The following is a 21043-nucleotide window of genomic DNA, read 5'->3' as shown; positions in this document are numbered from 1 at the left end:
AGGGATGTCATATTGAGGAGGGAGCAAGCTTGTTTTCTGCTGCTCCAGAGAACAGGACCAAGAGCAATGGATGCAAGCTCCAGGAAAAGAGATTCCACCTCAACATTAGGAGGAACTTCCTGACAGTAAGGGCTGTTCGACAGTGGAACACACTCCCTCGGAGTGTAGTGGAGTCTCCTTCTTTGGAGGCCTTTAAGCAGAGGCTGGATGGCTATCTGTCAGGGATGCTTTGATTTGGATTTCCTGCATGGCAGGGGGTTGGACTGGATGGCCCGTGCGGTCTCTTCCAACTCTATGATTCTATGAAATGGCTTCCCACCCTTTCAAGGTCAGTGGAAGGAATTTTTATCTTGTTTTGTGCTCCTCATCATTTTCCTTGAGAGAAAGCCACCTCATACTTCAAAAGGAGCATCTTTGGGGATTCGGGGAACCAAAATTGCCCCTTATGTCTCCACAGTGTGGTTATTATAATCTCAATTGCTTGTTTCAGTTACATTTGCCATTACTATATTTTAATTTTTCTCTCAATTTTGTGTTTAAATGCTTAAGTGATTGTGTGTACTTCCGTTTTTTTCTTGTATATATTTCAGGAAGGTTTTTGCTTCTTTTTTTTGGTAAGCCAATGGTAGGGTCTGATCATGAGCATTTTTAGAGTGTCTCTGTGGAGATACATGGATTTTGCTCATATGTACGGAGGAAATTGCGAGAGAGTGAGTAGGGTGGGCAGACTCCAGCCTAGTAGGATTTACTTGTTCTCACCATAATTCCAAGGTCTCCAATCAGAGTCATACACAAAATGGATGCCTCAAAGGATGGTGTCATATTTCAAGTATGCTTCTCGGCACATTGCCAGGCTTCAGATCCATGCTTAGCCATAGAAACACATTGGACCTTGGGCAAGTCACACACTCAGCCTCAGAGGAAGAACAACCCTGCCAAGAAAACGCCACGATAGGATTGCTCTAGGTTTCCATAAATCAAAAATGATGTGGGGGTGCACAACAACAACAAAGCTGAAAAGACTAGGCCAAGTCAAAAGCAACAACTGGTATTCCTATTCTACAGATAAGAAATGCTAATGCGTTGTTTATTTTATTTTATTGGCATTTCATTTTTTCTTGTAAACTTATGGAGAGTGGAAAAACCTTGGTGATCTCCTGCAAAGTTTTTCAAGATGCACCTGTGGATTCTGATCCGTCCCTTCCTCATTTGAAGCCATGTAATAATAATAATAATAATAATAATAATAATAAATTATTTATATCCTGCCCCTTGAGGTCAATCGGGGCGGCTAACCAATAAAATACAATATTGTACATGAAAATTCCCTCCCCCCTTTAAAAAATTATTAAATCAATTATAATTAAAACCAACAAATTAAACAACATTAACACATACACATTATTACAAGACCAAAACAGAACAAAACAAAACAAGACAAATAAAACAGTAAACTACGGTAGCATTTCCAGGGAGGACCTTAGGGACTCTCAGGAGAAGAGGGTTCCTGAGGCCGGGGTTATCTATCCCGGAAAGGCCTGCCTTAGTAAATCTAAATTTGAAATGTATGCATTGAAAGTAGAATTAAAAAAATAATAAATTGCAGGATGTCTCTGGGGAGCTGGGATTTATAGCAAGAATACCTGACTGGCGAGGTGGGAGGGATGGAGTGGAATTGAAAGATTAAAAATGAATGAGCAGAGCCAAAGTAGTTTGGGGGGAGAGTTGGCAAACAGGTGGGGAGGTGAAATGTTTAACAAAGGCATTGATATTTTAAATGGAACATTACCTATTAATAATAAATGGTGTGGTATGGAGCAAATATGCCAGAGTAAGTTATTGCAGTTTATGGATCAGGTCAGGGAAACAAAATAACAAATGTAGATGGTGTTTGAAGGTTCAGAGATTTCAGAAAAGCATTTCAGTGGACATACTCAAAGGTGTGTGTGTGTGTGTGTGTGAATAAAGGTGGTGTATTGAATAGATTTTCTTTCAGGAAAGGTTTTAAGGGACAGTAATTGACAACAGAATGTAGCAAGAAACAAATAAACAAACAAACAAACAAGCTTCATTTATATACCGCTTCATACCACCTAAGCAGTGTCTAAGCGGTTTACAACTGTTAGCTAATTTGTCCCCAACAATCTGGGTACTCTCTTCAAGGGAGAATCAAGGGATTCTCTTCAGGGAATATGTATTCTGAGATTTGATAGGACTGTACTGTCCATGGAGAAATGTGTTTGAACAGTGTAGCTCCCTTACACTAATATGTAAAAGGTAGAGCTTGGAAAAGTTAGGATTTTTGGATTCTGAAGTACCAAGAATCCCATGTTGGCTGGAGATTGTAGGAATTGTAGCAATTTGAAGTTCCAGAGAAGGATGTATATATTTCGCTTTGATTCCTTGCGATAAAGCGGAATATAAATAAATTGTATTACTATTACTACTACTACTACTACTTCTTTGGAGCTGGGTTGACTTAGGATTCAAGACTTGAGTGACCACATCTAGAGAGTAGTGGGGTGACCATCTTGGGGCTTGTAATAGTATTTGGAGAGCAGCAGGTTGTTTCTTACATGCCTTTCATAGCAGTGAAAAGGCTGCATATTTGTGAACTGACCTATTGGAGAAGTTAAGAATATGACTAGTCTAATGATTTCTGTGTGTGTTTTGGGGAGGGGAGGTCCTTGGGAGCTCAGGTCAGATTTATCCTATTGATGCTTCTTTTTGTAACTTTTCAACATTTAGGACTGCAAACAAGGCTTTGCTAAAGGGGAGTACTCTTGTAAGTGTACTTTTATTTCTATCATTGATTTTAAATGAAAAAGAAGAAATTTCAACCCGAAGATTATAGAAAGAGACTAAACAATAACCTTCCCCAACCTCATGTCTCCCAATTTGTTAGAGTACTACTTCCTGCAAGGGAATGAGGAGAGTTGTAGTCATTTACATCTGGAGGACATCTGGTTGGGAAAGACAATAGCAGTAGAACAGAAGTTTTGACAAGAGAAAGGCATATAATATTTGGCATCTTTCAGACTAGGATCCTCTCTGTTGTAAGCCGCCCGGATTCCCAGTAATTGGGCGGCATATAAATAAATCCTATTATCATCATCATCATCATCATCATCATTATTAAAGACACCAGTTTCTTTCTGATCTTGAAAGCCAAGCAGGGTCAGCTGTGGTTAGTACTTGGATGGGAGACTACCAACGATTACCAGATGTTGTGTAGGCTATATTTCAGAGGAAGTAAATGGAAAAACCAATTCTGAGCGTACCTTTCCTAAGAAAACCTTAGAAAATAAATGGGGTTGCCATATGTAGACAGGCAACTTGAAAACATACACGCATGCATACATATGCACATATTTCAGGGTATTGAGTGTATTTTAGCACAAAATTCTATGGGTAGTATTTGGGGTCTTTTTTAGGCTTCATTTGTCACATGTTTTGATGCAGAAGAAGAAGAGCAGAATCTTGAAAAGACCAGGTAACATTGCTGTTCTCTTTGTACGTTTATGCCTTTTCCTTAGATCAGGCCTGGGTAACCTTTTTCCTGTGAACCACTATTGGCCCACCGGGAAAGACTAGCCACAGCCCCAGGCAGTAGTGGGTAGAGCCAAAGGCAAATTTGGGTGCAATTGGCAGAGTTGCATGACTCATATGCTCATGTTGAAAGACAAAGTGATTCTTAGAGAGGCATCTGGAGAGCAAGAGTAAGTCACGACATTCAAGAGTAAGAGTAGAAATTAGATGGCCCCATGGACCATATCCCATGAATGGAGTTTGTGAGACATTCAGAAGTCCCCGTCACCAAATGGGTGAGCTGGAATGATGAATTGTGCTTCTGGAGGACTTAAATTCTCTGTTTAACCACAAGTCCTCCCCCCTGCACATTTGCAAGATATCAAAAATAGAAAAGTAACTGGGGTCTTGCTCCTGTTTTAAAATATATATATAGCAAAAGTATGGCCTGTGGAGTCTGTGGGACAGCAAATTAAGTGGATGCAGCTTTCTAACCCTCCGTGTCACCTGTTCTTAAGAGATTGTGGGCGGGGCTGGCATAGCAGACTCCATCTTGCAAGGAAACAGACTCCTCCCCTTATGTTCTCTCCCAGATGCACAACAAACTTACTCAGGCAAGTGTGGTACAACTGTACCTTTAATAAGAAAATAGCTTTGTATTCAGTAGATGATAACTCAAAACATAAAGTCCAGTCTTCAAGTCAGACATTCCCCCTTCCCATCATGACAGGGCTTGTTCCCCAAAGCTTCTCTTGTGGACTCCACCACTCATCCTCCAAATCCTCAAGGTCTCTGGTTGTCCATTCCCCAGAGCCCTCAAAAGCCCAGGCTTCCTCCTCTCGAGGGTTCTGTCGCCTCTCCTCCTCTTGGGGCCTCTGCTTTGGCCGTAGGGCCCTTCTTGGGAGAGGCACAGGGACTCTGTCCCTCTCTGGCCTCCTTAAACCCTGTTCTTTCCCTTCCCCGGCCGCTGCTGCCCGAACAGCTCTTCCGCATCCATCCTTCCTCCCCGCACGCCTCAGCCCTTCTGCTTTTATACTCCTTCCAGCTCCTCCTCCTTCCACCACTGGCTCCACCTCTGGGTTAACTTCCTCCTTCCCCTCAACCTCCACCACCTGGCTGCCCTTAGCCCCTTCAGCTCTCTCTACCTGGGTGAGTACCTCACTACAGAGATGAATAGCGCTTAAGGTCATATAAAATAGGGCAAGTATCACAGGTTCACTATTCTGAGAAAATGTTGTTTTTGTGTGCCTTCAAGTTGTTTCCGACTTACGTTTACCCCAAGATTGAGACTGAGTGTCTATAACTCGCTCAAGGTCACCCAGTTGGGTTCCATGGGTGAGCTGGGAATCGACTCATTGTCTACTGTTTTAAATCTTTCTTCTAAAGCTTAAGGTCAGAAGCTGAGATCCTGGTGAGACTCAATGTAGCAAAACACCATGAGATTGTGGAGAGAACTGAGGTGGACAGACTGATGGGAAAGGGCTGAGCTGTGCCTGAGCATCATGCCAGGAGCACCACGGACTTGTGGTGGAAGAAGTGTCTCAGACTGTTTTGTTACTACAAGGAGGTCTCAGAAACCTGGTCAGTTATGCAGTGTAAATACTCAACAGGTATCTGGTCATAGGTTTCTCCATTGGCGGAACTGGGTGTCAAGTGAATGAAAGACACTATTCTCTCAAATTAAAAAGAACACTTATCAGGGAAAATGTTCTTTTTCATTGTGGCTAGTGTCAGGTTTATGACATTTAAAGAGTGAAAAGGACAGTGGCCAGGTAAATGAGAAAGAAGAAGGAAGGTTTCTGTGTCTCATTAGAAGTAATTTGTTGAGTTAATCTCTCAGATGTGAGCAGACTTGCATGGAATTCCACTCTCCACGTGGCTGTCAAGTCACTTTGCCTTGCTGAGTGGTATCAGTGTGAATGTAGCATGAGTGCTGTATCTACGTGTGGTTAGCTACTAGATAAAACCTGTTTCCTGTCCTGTAGAAAACAGCTGTTTCTACATCTCTCTCACTTTTTGAGAGAGTTTGCAAGGGAAGACTTGGCAACACAACAAATCACTTGTGAGACATTCTCCAGAACAGGGTCCCCCGAGGATTTGAACTGAGCTAACATGATTAATACTGAGGAGGAATTGTGGCTTTCTCTGGTAGCATAGAAAGAGCAGAATTCTTGCTGAAATCCAGACAACACAGAAATAGACTTCCCCTCAAAGCCCTTCAGCCCCAACTCTAGCTCAGGGCTATTCGTTTAACAGATTGCTTGACTGCAGCTGGCCTCCAGTTAGAAGTGGAAGTGATTTAAACCTAAGAAACTGTTGGAAAATTCCAGTCAGACAGCACCGGTGGGAACATGTGGAGTGAAAATAATGAGGGGTGTATTAGTTGTAGTGGGAGTGGAGTGAATTGAAGAATGGTGAGGGTGGGAGGAACATGTCAGTTATAGTAACATATGTTGATTCTCCCTTGTATCCTCTATTCGTTGTGTGGTATAGCTGTTTAAACACCCTTCTTCATATGGGCCTGTTCTAAGTTATGTCTTCTGCAAAGGTTCAAAGAGGCTTTGCAAATTCAGAGACAATCTGATTCAGTGCTTTTGTGACAGACACCTTGTTTTTGATGGCACAAATCTGGTGGTGAAAAACAAAGAGAATTGGGTCTCCTAGGAAGTGCTGTGTTGCTGTTTTGTTTTGTTTTTTAAAAACACTCCTACAGTGTATGAATACCTTCCTTCTTATTTATTTTCTGATATGCCTGGTGCTTGTATGTGTTGCCACAGTTGCCAAAGGCATGCAACTCTAATGGTGGGAATTGTGTGGCCTTCCAGATGTTGTCAGACTGAACCTCCTAGCATTCTCCACAATTGGCCATGCTGGCTAGAGCTGCTGAGACTTGCAGTCCCACAGCATCTGGAGAGTCACACAGTTCACATCCCTGCTAAATGCATTTGTAGAGTGCTTCTCCATATTCTTGGAGCATGATTTCTGGAACATAAGTAACTAGGACAGACATCCTGGAGACCTCCACATGTCTTGCATGATAATATCCAAGTTCTCTGACCATTGACAAGGTCAGGAATTGGCTAAGGCTGATGGGAATTGCATGGCAAAACATCTGTTGGGCCCTAGCTTGGGAAGGGGCTGTATTAGGGTAACCTATCTCAAATATATGCAAGGAGAAACTTCCCCCAAGGTGATCCTGGCACTGTACTGCAAAAGGGCAGATAGCTATCTCTGGCATAGCTGATCCAAACTAGTGCCTTTTAACCAAAAATACAGAAATTCAAACATATATCATTTAGATCACTATAGTCCCGATCACACAATCTTATCATCATGATTCCTATTTAATTTTCATCGCTGTATCCTATGTATCTTGGAGTTTGGAGTTTGTAGAGGCACTAGATTTCTATGGCTGAGAATTTCAAATACTTCTCCCTAAACTGTAAATCCAAGAGTTCTATAGGATGTGGCCATAGCAGTTAAAGTGGAATTGTATGAGAGCCAGTGTGATGTGGCTTGAATGTTTCTAGGAAGCTAGTATTTGAAGCCTTACCGTGGAAAGCGAAAAGGTGACCTTGAGCAAGTTACACTGTCTCAGTCTTACAGAAAAAAACCTGTGATGTGTTGCTTAGGATCACTACAAATCATACAACAACAACAACAACGTACATGTGTAGTGTGAAAGGGCTCCATGTGGCTTACGAAGAAGAGAGAAAGGCAGAGTTTGTGGGATAGGGTGGTTAGTCTTCTGCAATTGGTAGGGCTCTTGGCTTTGGAAGAGGAAAGAAGAGAGAAAATTAAAAAGACATGAAGAAAGAAGGAGAACGACAGCAACAAGGAGAGAAATAGATGACACATCCTTCCTGCCGTGCCCTGCCTGGAACCCAGTGTATGATTAAAGAGTGCCAGGAGGAAAGACATTGGTGAGAATGAAGGAACCCTATGAAGTGCAAGAAGAAGAAGAATCCAGAAACTTGGGTTGGGAGAGAGGAGGTGCAACAGATTCTGTTCTACTATTGGAAGACAATAGTTAACTGAAAGAGCTTCAGAAGAATAAGGAGCCCAGTAAGAAATAATCCCACAAAGGAGCCCAGATAACCCAAAGGAAAACACTTGTCTTCTGCTTGTTGAACAAAACATATACAGTCATCCCTTCCCTTATGTGGGGGATCTGTTCTGGACACACACACCCCACATGAGGGAAAAGACGTGGATATTCAAGCCCCATTCACGGATGCACACACCATTGCCTTTTCCAGCACGTGGTGCTGCAACTTCTGGAAGCCGCGTAAGGTGCACCCACGTATAACATGGGTGTACTGTATACTAGTAGTAGGGTTTAGGCAAAAGCCATACTTCAGTGGTGCAACACACATGGTATGCAGATCATCCCAAATCCAATCTGATCTCCAGATAGACCTTATATCCCAGAGAGCCATTTCAAGGCAACAGTGATGATTCTAGGCTAGACAGACCAATGGTTTAAATCAGTATAAGGCTATTTCATATGTTTCTGTTTACAGTATTCCACAAATAGTTCCCTTTACTGGTTGGTTCTTTCAATAGCTAGTTTGCTAGGTAGTACAAGAGGACCAGGATAAGCTTGGCCATGCCACAGAACAACACACAGTTTGTCTGGCTTCTTTCAGAGGCTCATGGCCTTTCTCTGGAAAGAAGGCTGAAGATATGTACTCCTTACTAATCAGGATACTAAAGTGTGAAGGAGGGAACATGAGCTGCATGCCTTGTTTTAATGTTAAGGGACGGGAGGAAGGGTTAAGTTTTGCTAATGCCATAGTAGCAAATTTAGTGGTGGATCATTTGTTTTAGTGAACATGTGATGTTCAGGCCTTGCATTGTCATGTAATTACAGTTCTTGTTTTACAAGGGAAAAGAAACTTTGGCCTGTTACAGACTGCCAAAATAAAGCTGCTTCGGGTCTCTTTGGAGGTATGCTATTTAAATGATGCATGGGTCCTAAGAGTCCGGAGGTCGCGCCAAAGCCACACTCCATTCCTAAGCACTGGAGAGCAGCTTTGATGCAGCTTCCGGATTCTTAGGATGCATGCATCATTTAAATAGCATACCTCCAAAGAGACTCGAAGCAGCTTTATTTTGGCAGTCTGTAACAGGCCTTTGCTAGTTGAGGGACTGGAACTGTGGCAGTTGGATAAAGCACAATGTTCCAGTCCCCTCCTGAAAAGATGTGCCAAAGTGCATTGAGCTATTTTAGATCACTAGTTTTAGGCTTTGCCTTTTCCCCATCCTTCTTTGGCATCTTGTTTTTGATACCTGTCCCTGTCCTATCTCCTCTCTCATTAACAGGTTAAATCAGGTCTGCAGTCATGCTCTGAGGCACTCAATCTGCATAACTGTTGTAGAAATCAGTGGTTTTCAACCTTTGGTCCTCCAGGTGTTTTGGACTTCAGCTCCCAGAAGCCAGCACAGCAGTGTTCAGGGATACAGGGAGGATCAGAATTGGGGAATTACTGGTGCAAAACACAGGCGTGGAAGGAGAGTCTTAATGTTGTTTCCCTATTGGAGATGGACAGCATTCTAGTGCATCAGATCACTCATTTCCAGCTGAGATTCTAGGTTCATTTCCTACTCCTGCATCATCCACTGATGTTCTTCCTACTATATATTGTTATTCAACAGCTCAAAGCCAGATACTTACAAGTGTACATATTTGAATGCCTCAAGAACACTGCCTTTACCTTTTAAACCATTGATAACTGTTAATACGTAACACAGAGATATTCTAAATCCACTTTTCCTGGTATGTGCTCATGTTAGAGCTTTTACCACACAAAAGGAAGCTTATATGTCACCAGGAAAACAACTAAACATTAGCTTCAACTATCCAGCAATGCAGGTAGCTTGCCTGTTTGCTGCAGGATAGCTTGGAGAGGCATCAGAAGGACTTTTCCTTTATTTCAAGAGACAACTCATGAGAAATGCTAGAATTCCCATAGTGTACATACATAGGATGTTTATCTTCACTTTAGTACATACTGCTGCTTTGTTTCACATTATCTGAAATACAGTAAAACACCATTCTTCGCTCTGTAAAGTATTTTGCCATTTTGTACTCTTACCTTTTCTTGTAACTTTCCCTGTTTTCACATGTGAAGTGGCTATTTACTAGAGGAAACAAAGCTGTGGTAATTCTTGGAAATTTTGCAACACTTATTTGGTGCATGGATGGGTTTTGTTTCATTTCTGTGATTGCTTGGGGGGGCTTTATTGCAGAGATGTAGTATGGAAGATTTTCCAAAATAGAAAATTTTCCAGTGGTCTATTTTCCATGGAAAATTTCCTTCCCACCCATGTTTATCCATAGTTCTCTGGGCTATTGTACTACAAATCAGTTGTATTAAGATGGGCTAAAACAGGATATGAAATTTCTATAAGTTATGTCATATTTTTTCAACTTGGAATGGAATTGATAAGTTGTGCAGAGAGTGAGCAAAGCTGAAGACATACAGCTATGCCTCAAACACACAATGTGACACTGTTGATAAAAGCTATCAGCTCTCCGTAGAAACGTGTCCTGAAAATACAGTGTCCTTTCAGATCTAGCTATATTTTGTTAAACATAAGGGAAGGGTGTGCCATTCTCTGGGCACAGTACAAGGTGTTGGTTATCACTATTAAAGTCCTACATGGCTTGGGCCCAACCTGTCTAAGGGATCACCTGCTTCCATATAATCCGCCCCGTACACTCAGGTCCTCTGGGAGGAATCTACTACAGCCCTTAAAGACCAGATTGACGGTGATCTCCCAGAGGACATTTTCTGCAGCCGCTCCCAACTTATGGAATGGAGATCCGTCAAATCACCAATCTAGGGAGCTTCAAAAAAGCCATTAAGACGGCTCTCTTCTGGCAGGCCTTCCCGGAATAAAATACTTGGCCACGAAAAAGACATCCCCATTTATCGAACTCTGACAGTGGTTATTGTTTGGATTTTAAAATGTTAGTTTTAGTTTTATACTGTTAATCCTGTTTTAAGGGGGGATACTATGTGTATATGGATATATTTTAGCCTGTTGTATGCCGCTTTGATTGCTTGGCAAAAAGTGGGATAAAAATAAAAATTTTACTTTACTTTATTTTTATTTATATTATTTAATTAGTCCAGTAAAATAATGTCCTCACAAGTTCAGTGTGATTGAATATAACATTTAAAGAAAACATGCTAAATCATATAAGCACTGGAACATTTCCCAGTTCTTCTTTTTCCTGGTAATTCCACATCACTGTTGCAGGGTAACAATTGTGCTTCAAGTGCTAGCATAGCATCCTAGGTAGTAACAAACTGGTCCTTTCTATAGTAGTCTTCTAGCAACAGATGGAATCTCAGTTTACCATATTAGGGGAATGTAAACTCTTAGATATGTTTCCAAGAGCTATGAGACAGATTGTCCTGGTCTAACTCAAACCTCCTTGTTTTTCTCTCTCCACAGATTACCATTATCTTTAAATCTTACCAAGATTGTACAGATCAAAAGGTGTACCAGGCAGTGACTGATGATTTGCCAGCAGCTTTTGTAGATGGCACCACAAGTGGTGGTGATGGTGACACCAAAAGTTTGCGCATTGTGGAGCGAGTTAGCGGCAAATATGTGGAAATGCACGCCCGGTACATTGGGACTACTGTGTTTGTGCGCCAGCTAGGCCGCTACTTAACACTGGCCATCCGCATGCCACAGGAGTTAGCTATGGCTTATGAAGAGAGCCAGGACCTGCAGCTTTGTGTGAATGGCTGCCCCTCAAGTGAACGCATTGATGAGAGTGGGCATCTTCCTCTGCCAGTCATGGGACAGCTCCTTCCTTCTGGTGCTTCAAGTCAGACCCGGTCTCTATACACGCTGGAGAGTGCCACAGCAAAATGCCACGAGAAGATGCTGTTGAAGGACATCTACTTTTACTCTTGTGTCTTCGATTTGCTTACCACCGGGGATGCCAATTTCACAGCTGCTGCCCATAGTGCCTTGCAGGATGTCGAGGCGCTGCACCCCAGGAAAGAACGATGGCACATCTTCCCTAACAGTGGAGGGGTGGGTTGGGGGAGTGAGTTGTGTCTTAGTCTTGGACTTGTGTGTTTGATGCTTGTTGTGTTTTTGTAGGGTTTTTTCCTGTTGTGGTTGAAAACAAAGGGTTTAAAATATATATTGTCATAATATATTGAGAAAAGAGTATATATGTATATACCATGTATATGAAGGGATGCTTTTTTTTTCCTGTCCTGGGACACCCAGTGGATTGTATATATTGTGTTACCAATTTTTCCCTATGTATGTTGGATGTAACATTCTTTTTGATTGTAATTTTTTTTTTTTTTTTTTTTTTTTTTTTTTTTTTTGGTTTGCAGTTGGTGAAATGTTTTATAATGTCCTTTCATCAGGACCTGATAGAAAGCACTTTATTTTTTATATATTAAATATTTATGTGTACCTAGGTAATATGTACAGCTTATATCTTTGTGTACATATTCCATACCCAGTGCTCCCTCTTAAGTATTATCTAGCTTAAGTGACATACTGATGATCCTCCCCTCTTCCCTTTCCCATTTCTTTGGCCAGTTAAGGCTGGCTTGGAGTTTTTGTACAGATCTGGGAAGAGCCAGATCTTCCATTTGGATCAGCAGTGGGCAACTATTGGCCCTCCAGATCATGTTGAACTACAATTCCCATTGACTGTGCTGCTTGGGCCAGCATGTTGGGAATTGTAGTCCAAAGCTACCTGGAGGATGGCAAGTTCCCCACCATTGCCTGGACCTTGTGCCAGTAATCTTTGTTTCATGGAAACAGAATTGTTCTTTTCTTGTTAACTCTCATGTTCATAGCAGTGAGAACTGCATCTTGTTTTTTCCCTTGATGCAGATATCTTTGCTTCCTTCTCCTAAGGACTACTTTTATGTGGTTATTTTGTACTTGGGTTGTAATGCCCAAGAACAAAATTACACATCTTGTACTGATTTGTATGAAAGGCACACATATAGAACTGTGTCTTTCCCCCTTTCAAATGTATGTGAGCAAGGCCCAAAGCTTTTGAGATGTTTTGGATTCAAGTCTCTTAGTATATATTGGTATATGGGTGTCTTCAAGTTGTTTGTATTAAATGTGTACCCTATTATAGTGGTAGACCTAACCTGGTTCATTTCTCTTTCCCCTATTTCCAGTGTAGAAACCTTCTGGCCACCTGAACATCAGGGTTGTTTGGGGTTTTTTTGCCAGAAACCCCAAAATATTCTGAATGTGAACCTCCTGAATTGTCCCCCCCCCCCCACACACACACACAAGGCAGAAAATTAAGATACTCAGTATCCTAATCTGAATGATGTGCATATGTATAAATAGCAGGGATGAGAGCTTGCATTGTCTCATGCAAAGCAAAAATAGGCAGCATGGTACTTTGGATGCTGTTAGACTGCAGTTCCTATTAGCCCTTTCTGTTGGCTCTCCTACTAAATTTGCAGCCAGCAACATCCTGGAGAGCCATATATTATCTATCCCTGCTCCAGTGAAGGCTGGTATAGTTGGCTCCACATACTCAATTCATTTTTTAGCAAGTTTAGCAATGTTGTTGCAACACATGCATAAAAAGAATCTTGTAATGTCATTTAAAAACCATAAAGTGTTTGTGATTTAATGGTGGATTCTTGCATGAGTAAGGAGTTGGAGTACATGGCCCTTAGGGTTGCTTCAAAATGATTCCCTTCTGATGAAGACTGCTGCAGCTTGTAAAAGCAGATGCCACAAGATTGTTTCTCTTTCCTTTTATATAACTTGGGAGGTCATATGCCAACTTCATACTTGCAGGTATTTTTGTTGCAAAACAACTATCCTCCAAGCTGGCTAGAACATTCTGGGACTCATGGCCCAGAAAAGATGACTTTTCCAGTATTGGGGCACCATCCTCCTCAATCCAAACAGAATGTGCATGGAGGGAGCTGGAGTTAAGGCAAAAAGTATGTAAACTGGGGGCCTGCCCAGTTGTTGGGATCCAGTTTTAGTCAGTTATTGACATCATGATCAGTGGTTAGGGATGGTGAAAACTCTGGCCCAGTGGTATCTAGAGGACCCTAGGTTTTCCATCCCTGGTTTAAAGTTGTGTGTTCTGCTACATCTAGTGAGAAAAAAGGCAGCATGTTATGTATATATCCTGTTGCTTTGCACTGTATGACATTACCAGTTCATTAGCCCAGACTTGAGCAACTTGTGGCCCTCCAGATGTTAGACTACAGCTTCCATTGGGCCCAGACAGCATTGCCAATGGGAATACTTTGAACTGAAGTCCAGAAACATCTGAAGATGACAGGTTAACCACTCTTGGTCTCTAGCCCAAGGACAGTTTGTTATTTTCTTGGAGAAAAGCTTTTCCAATCCCTTTTAAATGGGCAGGGCATTTGAAAATTGAAAATGGCACTGCCCTCATGCAAATCCTGTGTTCTGTCACAGAGCTCTGTCTCCTTCACCAGTGTTTCTTGGGATTTGAGCTCTCTGCCCCATGTGCCGTGCCACACTTACGATGGGATTTCCTTAATTTGCAGTAGAGCCTGTTTGGAACTCATCATGGGTTGTGTATAAGTGTTAATTGGGATTGGAATAATTAATAATAATAATAATAATAATAATAATAATAATAATAATAATTTGTGTTTCCCCGCCTCTCCCAAAGGAGTGAAGTGGAGTTACAGACTACAGATTGACAGCTAGTGAGATGCAGTGGTTCAAAGAACATGCTGAGAAGTAGTTGGTGACCTTGGGATAAGTGCCCCTTCATATATAACACAGTAATATCAGCCTCTCTTTGATGGCTCTTTTAGAGTTACTGAAATAAATCCAGAAAAAGGCATTATATTTACAGTTCATTTGATGGAATTGAAGAAAACACATCCTTTTCTAACTGTCAGTGTGGAAAATGCTTATGTATAGGTGAAGTGGCTGGCCATTGTGTAGAGTCAAAATAGCACCAGGCCTCAAGTAGGATAATGTGCTGAATTTACCATTTAGTTCTATTTCCTTGTTGCATAAATTACTTTATGCAGTCCTGAACTGTTTTGCTTTATTTGATTTTTTGAAAACCCCACTACCTTTAATTCATAGTTGTGGAAATACAGAATTTGAAGCAGAAAAGCCTACCCTCGTCCCTTGGTTTTGTATGGAGAGAAACATGATGGTCTTAGAGTAGTTGAATTTTACCTTTTTTGTGTGCCAAGTGGAAAGGTATTTGTGGAAGAAGTCTGGTAGACAAGTCTAGAGTTGTTAGCTGCAATGTGAGCCCATCGTAAACAACAGCTGCGTGCTAGCTAATTTCCTGTGTTCCCAAGCCCCACAAGTATATATGTACGCTAATATCTAAATCATGAAGTCCAGAGATAAGTAATATTTCAGAAATGTTAGTACCTGGAATGTATCTTTCTTTTTCTTAAATTATTTTTTAATTTTCTTGGCCCTGCTGTGGGATTTCATGAGAAAATGTTATTTGCACATGTCTGCTCTTGAAGTCCCCCACAGCCAAGAGAGCTTTTGTTAATGCCAAACATATGGATAGTTTGAAGCTGGTGAGTGGTCTCTGGAGAGAGCTTATGCTTAGAGGGAACACTGGTTTTCACAGACACTCCAAATGTCTGTCTCTTTCAGAAGGCTTCAAACTGATTCTTATGTTTTTGAGGAGGAAAGAAAAAAAAACACACCCCAGTGTGCCCAGTTTTTTTTCCTTCTTGTTGTTGAAAAGCCCTTTAGATGTGGTTCATGGATATACTAATAAGAATATGTTTGTGTAAAAAAATGAGAAAGAGGAAAAAAGTGACCGTGCAGTGTATAAATATTTTAAATTATTATGATAGAAGAATAAAGTTACATACCATGCTGTGGAATGTTTGCATTGTGCTGTTACTGACCTCCAGTGGCTGCTTGTATATGCCAGTTGAAAGATGAGAAATGCAATTCACAGACTTGAGGAGGAGGCTGGGCCTCAATGTTCTCAGATTGCCTTCACCAAGATACCTTGTGCTTCCTGCATGTCTGATATGTAGGCAGCTGCCTTTTTTCTGAGTCAGATCATTGGTCAGTTCAGTGCTGTTGGCACAGACCGGCAGTGGCTTGCTAGGGTTTCATTCCTGCTTGACATACCAGAGATTGAATCTGTTCTGAATGTAGGTTGGGTTCTCTGGCACTGAGCTGCAGTTCTTCTTTTTACTAGAAGGCACCTGTGATCATAAGCAGCATCAGATCCTTTGTTGACATCTGAGGAAACATGTACTGGATTCCATCAGAGCTTGGAAGATGTTGCTTTTTGGGACTTCAACTCCCAGAATCCCATTTGTGAGAGCTGTAGCTCCAAATAGTAGTTTTCCTAACAATGGATGTGGAAATAGCCTCTCATGAGAGGGTATTTCTGCCCCCATTGCTGGAAATGAACATCTCACAGGTAAGAACCCATGTTCCTGTCTTCCAGGTTCTTCCTTGCAGTTGCTGAAATCCCAAGCAAAGTTACTAATGAAGTAAGTACCATTGACACTCACAGGACTTGAAACCCATTTTTCACAGTAAGAAAAGCATAGCTGAGATCCTACATTCTACTTGTGTAATATAAGTCTGGAGAGCCAGTGTGGCGCAAAGTGGTTTGAGTGTTGGACTATGACTCTGAAAACCAGAGTTTGATTCCCATCTCGGCCACGAAACCCACTGGGTGACTTTGGGCAAGCCATATGCTCTCTGCCTCAAGGAAAGGCAATGGCAAACCGCTTCTGAACAAATCTTGCCCCAAGCCCCCATGATAAGTTCATCTTAGGGTTGCCATATGTCAGAAATGAAGGCACACATCAATAACAATGTAAATCAAGGCATGTGTAGTTGAAAGGTGGTGGTGCTACATACTCCTCTGCTGAATACCAGCACTATGCAAACAATTATATATCTTCCAGTCTGCTTGCTGTTGCTGTAATTTGAGTGATTCAAATGGTAGACTGTAGGGTCTGATGAATAGTTATGCACTATCCAAGAATGTGCAGCCATATGTGCAACAGATGCATTTGTGGAACTCTGCTTATTCACCTGTGAATTGAATATGGCTGTTACTCCATACTTAAGAAGCATAAGGTAACTTTGCTGCCTGTGAAACAACATCAAGATCTCAACCAATGACTTTAAAGTACACATCAGTGTTCATACATTTTATTTTTCATGGGTCCAATTTTTCAGCATTTCTTTTTATCTCATAACTACAGAGCCCAAGTGAAAATCTGTTTGACTTTTCACCTTTCAAAGTCTTTCTCTGTAACTCTTGTTTGCAATTAATAAATAAAAAAGATGATTAAAGGACAGTCATTTTCTTGCACACATTTGTGAAACATAAGACTGAAATTCTTGAAACAGACATACTGGAACACATAGCATCTCTGGGCAATGTCAATATACAGCCAGCTTGCCTTCCATACATGGCTGTTGGTTAAGGCCAAATGATTTATCTAGACATTTAAAAATGTTTTTCCTTCAACTCTGCTTGGTGAAAACTGCTCTAACCATCTCTGCAGAGGTGCTAGATGGAATATTCTTTGTAGTATTACCCAGCTAAAACAGATCTAACGGATGGTAAAGAAACCCCCCAGTTTACTTGTTGCCACCACTGTATAGGAACCCACAGCTTTAACTGAATATGACTCAAGAAGCTCCAAGAATTAAGGTCAGAATCTCCAGACTTGGCTGAACCTAACCAAAATAGTTGCATTATAAGTACTTTTGTTACATTAGTGCAACTCTTTATTAAGTCGGAAAGAACTGTTGTGCCATTTCTTTTATCACAATTTGAAGCGCTCTCAACAAAATAAGTTTTAAGTTATTTTCTCCCTAATAATTATTTGTAATACAGGGTTTTACAAAGAAGACAATTAGCCAGAGAGAATGAAGAATATGCTTACTCTATGCAAAGAACCAATTTGTCGCTTTATGATATAGATTACAGGAGTGTAACATACACTTGTTTTGACTGAAAGGATCCTGGGATAGTTACAATATAGAGAAAAAGGCTTGGTTCACGTGATACTTTAGAAACACAGGGTTTGTAGATGGTCTGGATTCATACAAAGCTACCATAAAGGAGTGTCCCTCTGGAAATGGGTACTTGGTCCACTGCATTTATGAGGCCCATATTTTTGTCATTACAGGAATCAGATATATAGCGATAGCGAACTAGCACTCTCTAAGCAGTTTACAATGTATAAGCCAATTGCCCCCAACAAGCTGGGTACTCATTTTACCAACCTATGAAAAGATGGAAGGCTGAGTGGACCTTGGAGCCCTGCCTGGAATCGAACTCACATTTTTGGCTGCAGTACTGGCATTTAACCACTGTGTCACCAGGGCTCCTTTTGTATGTAATCTCTGTATCAGAAACGGAAGCTGCTCAGCACCTACCATTTCTTAGAAGGTCTACAAGGCCCTAGCTTTTCTCAACAAGGGCTACAGGCTGGTGAAAGCCATTCTTACTACCCCATCAGTTTCAATAAAGTGAACTGGGATTTGGCTAATACAACCAGTTGGTAGGGGATTCTGGGAGCTGCAATCCAAAAAAGGATATTTTTAACATTTTGAGTTCACATATTTTTTTTCCTCCAGCACCAATTGAAGACCATTTTATTTGTTCATGACTTTTAAGACACCCACCACCACCACCACCACCACCAATGTCTCCCCATGTCTGAGTTGGGATTCAAATCCTGGTCTCCAACATCATAGTCCAATGCTCCAAACAATATACCATGCTGGTTTTAAATCATTTCACCTGTTTCTGATGGTTTTAAATCCTGTAATATGTATGTAGAAGTTGAGAGTGTTCAAGCTAATTTGTTTTTTTAATGACATACTGCATCTTCTTCATCACTACACTAGTATGACGGTGTTGTGAGTGTTGGACTATGACTCTGGAAACCAGGGTTCAATTCCCAGCTCAGCCATCAAACACATTGGGTGACCTTGGCCAGTTGCGTGCTCTCAGCCTCAGGTGAAATCTATGGCAAACCTCTGAACAAATCTTACAAACAAACCCCAAACCCATGATAGCCCTCCTCCCTTTAGGTTGCCATGAGTTGGAAGCATCTTGAAGGCAGACAACAACAAACTGCAACAAACTAACCCAAAAGAAAACAAATTTAGAGGGCATAAGTTGGAAATGACTTGAAGGCACACAAAACAACACACTGAATAAAACTTGAGACTACCAGGAGATCCTGCAGTTTGTAAAAATTGGTGGAAATCCACATTTCTGGCTGAGTGGAATGCACGTCATGGTTTTATTGCCATAGGCCTTTCTATTATACAATACAGTACTATAAATGACAGACGATTGGGTAGAGAAAGAATCATAGAATCATAAAGTTGGAATCATAGAGTTGGAAGAGACCACAAGGGCCATCAAGTCCAATCCGCTGCCATGCAGGAACTCTCAATCAAAGCATCCCCAACTATTGGCCATCCAGCCTCTGTTTAAAGACCTCCAAAAAAGGAGACTCCACTACACTCTGAGGGAGTTTGTTCCACTGTCCTTTTTGAATTGTGGTGCCCAGAACTGGACACAATGGCGGGATACAAACCGCCATATAGTACGTATAGGAAACGTACTAGGGTTAGGAAGGGGTGGTGCTTCTACATGGGCGCCGCCATCTTTACGTACTGGACGCATAGCGTCCAGACGTGTCGCGGCGCCTATGACGTCGCGAATGCGCCGGTGGCGCTTCGCGATGTCATCTGTGCGCCGCAAGAAGAAGCTCCGAAATGGAGCTTCTTTTTTGCTCCATGCGGTTTGGCTGCTGCGGCTCCCGCGCGGAGCAAACGGCGGTGGCGGGGAAGCGCCGCAAAGCGGCGGTTTGTATCCCGCCAATGTTCCAGGTGGGGCCTGACCAGAGTAGAATAGAGTGACACTATTACTTCTCTTGATCTAGACACTATACTTTTATTGATGCAGCCTAAAATTGCATTGGCCTATTTAGCTGCCGCAACACACTATTGACTCATGTTCAATCTGTGGTCTACTTGGACTCCTAGATCCCTTTCACACGTAGTCTCGTTCAGCCAGATGTCCCCCATCCTATATCTGTGCATTTTGTTTTTCCGCCCTAAATGCAATACCTTACATTTCTTCATGCTGAATTTCATTTTGTTAGCTTTGGCCCAGCTTTCTACTCTTCAGGTAATTTTGAATTTTGATCCTGTCCTCTGGGGTATTAGCTATTCCTCTTAATTTGGTGTCATCTGCAAATTTGATGAGTATGCCAATTTTGTCCTCCAAGTCATTGATAAAGATGTTGAATAACACTGGGCCCAGGACAGAACCCTGTGGGACCCCACTGGTCACTTCTCTCCAGGATGAAAAGGAGCCATTGTTGAGCACCCTTTGGGTTCGCCCGGTCAACCAATTACAGATCCATGTTAGAGTTACTTTGTCTAGCCCATATTTTACCAGCTTGTTTGCAAGAATGTTATAGGGAACTTTGTCAAAGGCCTTACTGAAATCAAGATATACCTACAGCATTCCCTTCATCTATCAAGCTGGTAATTATATATATATATAAAGATCAGATTAGTCTGACATTACTTGTTTCTCTGAAATCCATGTTGACTTTTGTGATTATGGAATTGCTTTCTACATGTTTGCAGTCTTTGTTTAATGATCTGCTCCAGAATTTTTCCTGGTATTGATGTCAGACTAACTGGACAATAATTGTTGGGATCCTTCCCCCCCCCCCCCTTTTTTTTTTTTTAAAATGGGGACACCATTTGACCTCCTCTAGTCTGCGGGACTTTCCTGTCTCCAGGAGTTCTCAAAGATTATTGTCAATGATTCTGATATTACATTTGCCAGTTCTTTTAATACCCTTGGATGTAGTCATCTGCTGGAGTATTCTGGAACGCCATACCCCTCAAAAGCATTTTGCAATAGGTCAGGGGGGATGTCATGGACAACCCAGAGCAAGCCAGTCTACCTTCATTTATCAAAATCATTCCCAACCAGGTATTATCAGAATGTAGATACTCCAAGCTAAACTGTTTTTGATTTGGATAGGTTTCAGCAAACCAACTTTGTTAGTTGGCCCTTTGTCAAGACCAAATCTAATAACACCTTGAAGTGACTAATAGGGATGGAAAGAATGGCTGGAATCCTGTTGGGGAGTTATGAATTTGTAATCATTGTAGTTTCATTGCTATGCAGTGACTTCAGTCCTAATCTCCACTTGCCAGGCAATAGCCACTGTGATTAATGGAGAGTGGGGAAATAATTCTTGATCGAAAGAACAGACATCAATCACAGTGGCCGCTGCCAGGTAAGTGTTACCTTCATGTATAGTATAACTTCATGAAAAACAGACTGAATATGCTCCTAAACCAGATGGGCCACCTTCAGCAGTACTCACTCTGACTGGACTGTGCATCAATTTGGATTTTGGCATTATAGATATTTTTTAAAAAATAAAAAAGTTACTTCATCCAGTCTTTTCCTTGCCAACTGTGG

General features: G+C 41.5%; 1 protein-coding gene across 1 annotated transcript in view; it reads left to right on the top strand.

The window, feature by feature from the left end:
* Positions 1-15404, top strand: part of RGMB (repulsive guidance molecule BMP co-receptor b) — a 46424-nt gene extending 31020 nt beyond the window's left edge. The window contains exon 3 of the mRNA XM_042452022.1: positions 10996-15404. Coding sequence (XP_042307956.1) covers positions 10996-11658 — 663 coding nt within the window. The 3' untranslated portion in view covers positions 11659-15404. The remainder of the gene's footprint in view (positions 1-10995) is intronic.
* The last annotated feature ends 5639 nt before the right edge of the window (positions 15405-21043 follow it).

Source organism: Sceloporus undulatus, chromosome 2, assembly GCF_019175285.1.
Source record: "Sceloporus undulatus isolate JIND9_A2432 ecotype Alabama chromosome 2, SceUnd_v1.1, whole genome shotgun sequence".
Lineage (NCBI taxonomy): Eukaryota > Metazoa > Chordata > Lepidosauria > Squamata > Phrynosomatidae > Sceloporus > Sceloporus undulatus.
Note: the sequence above shows the minus strand (reverse complement) of the source record. Positions and strands in the feature narration are given on the sequence as shown.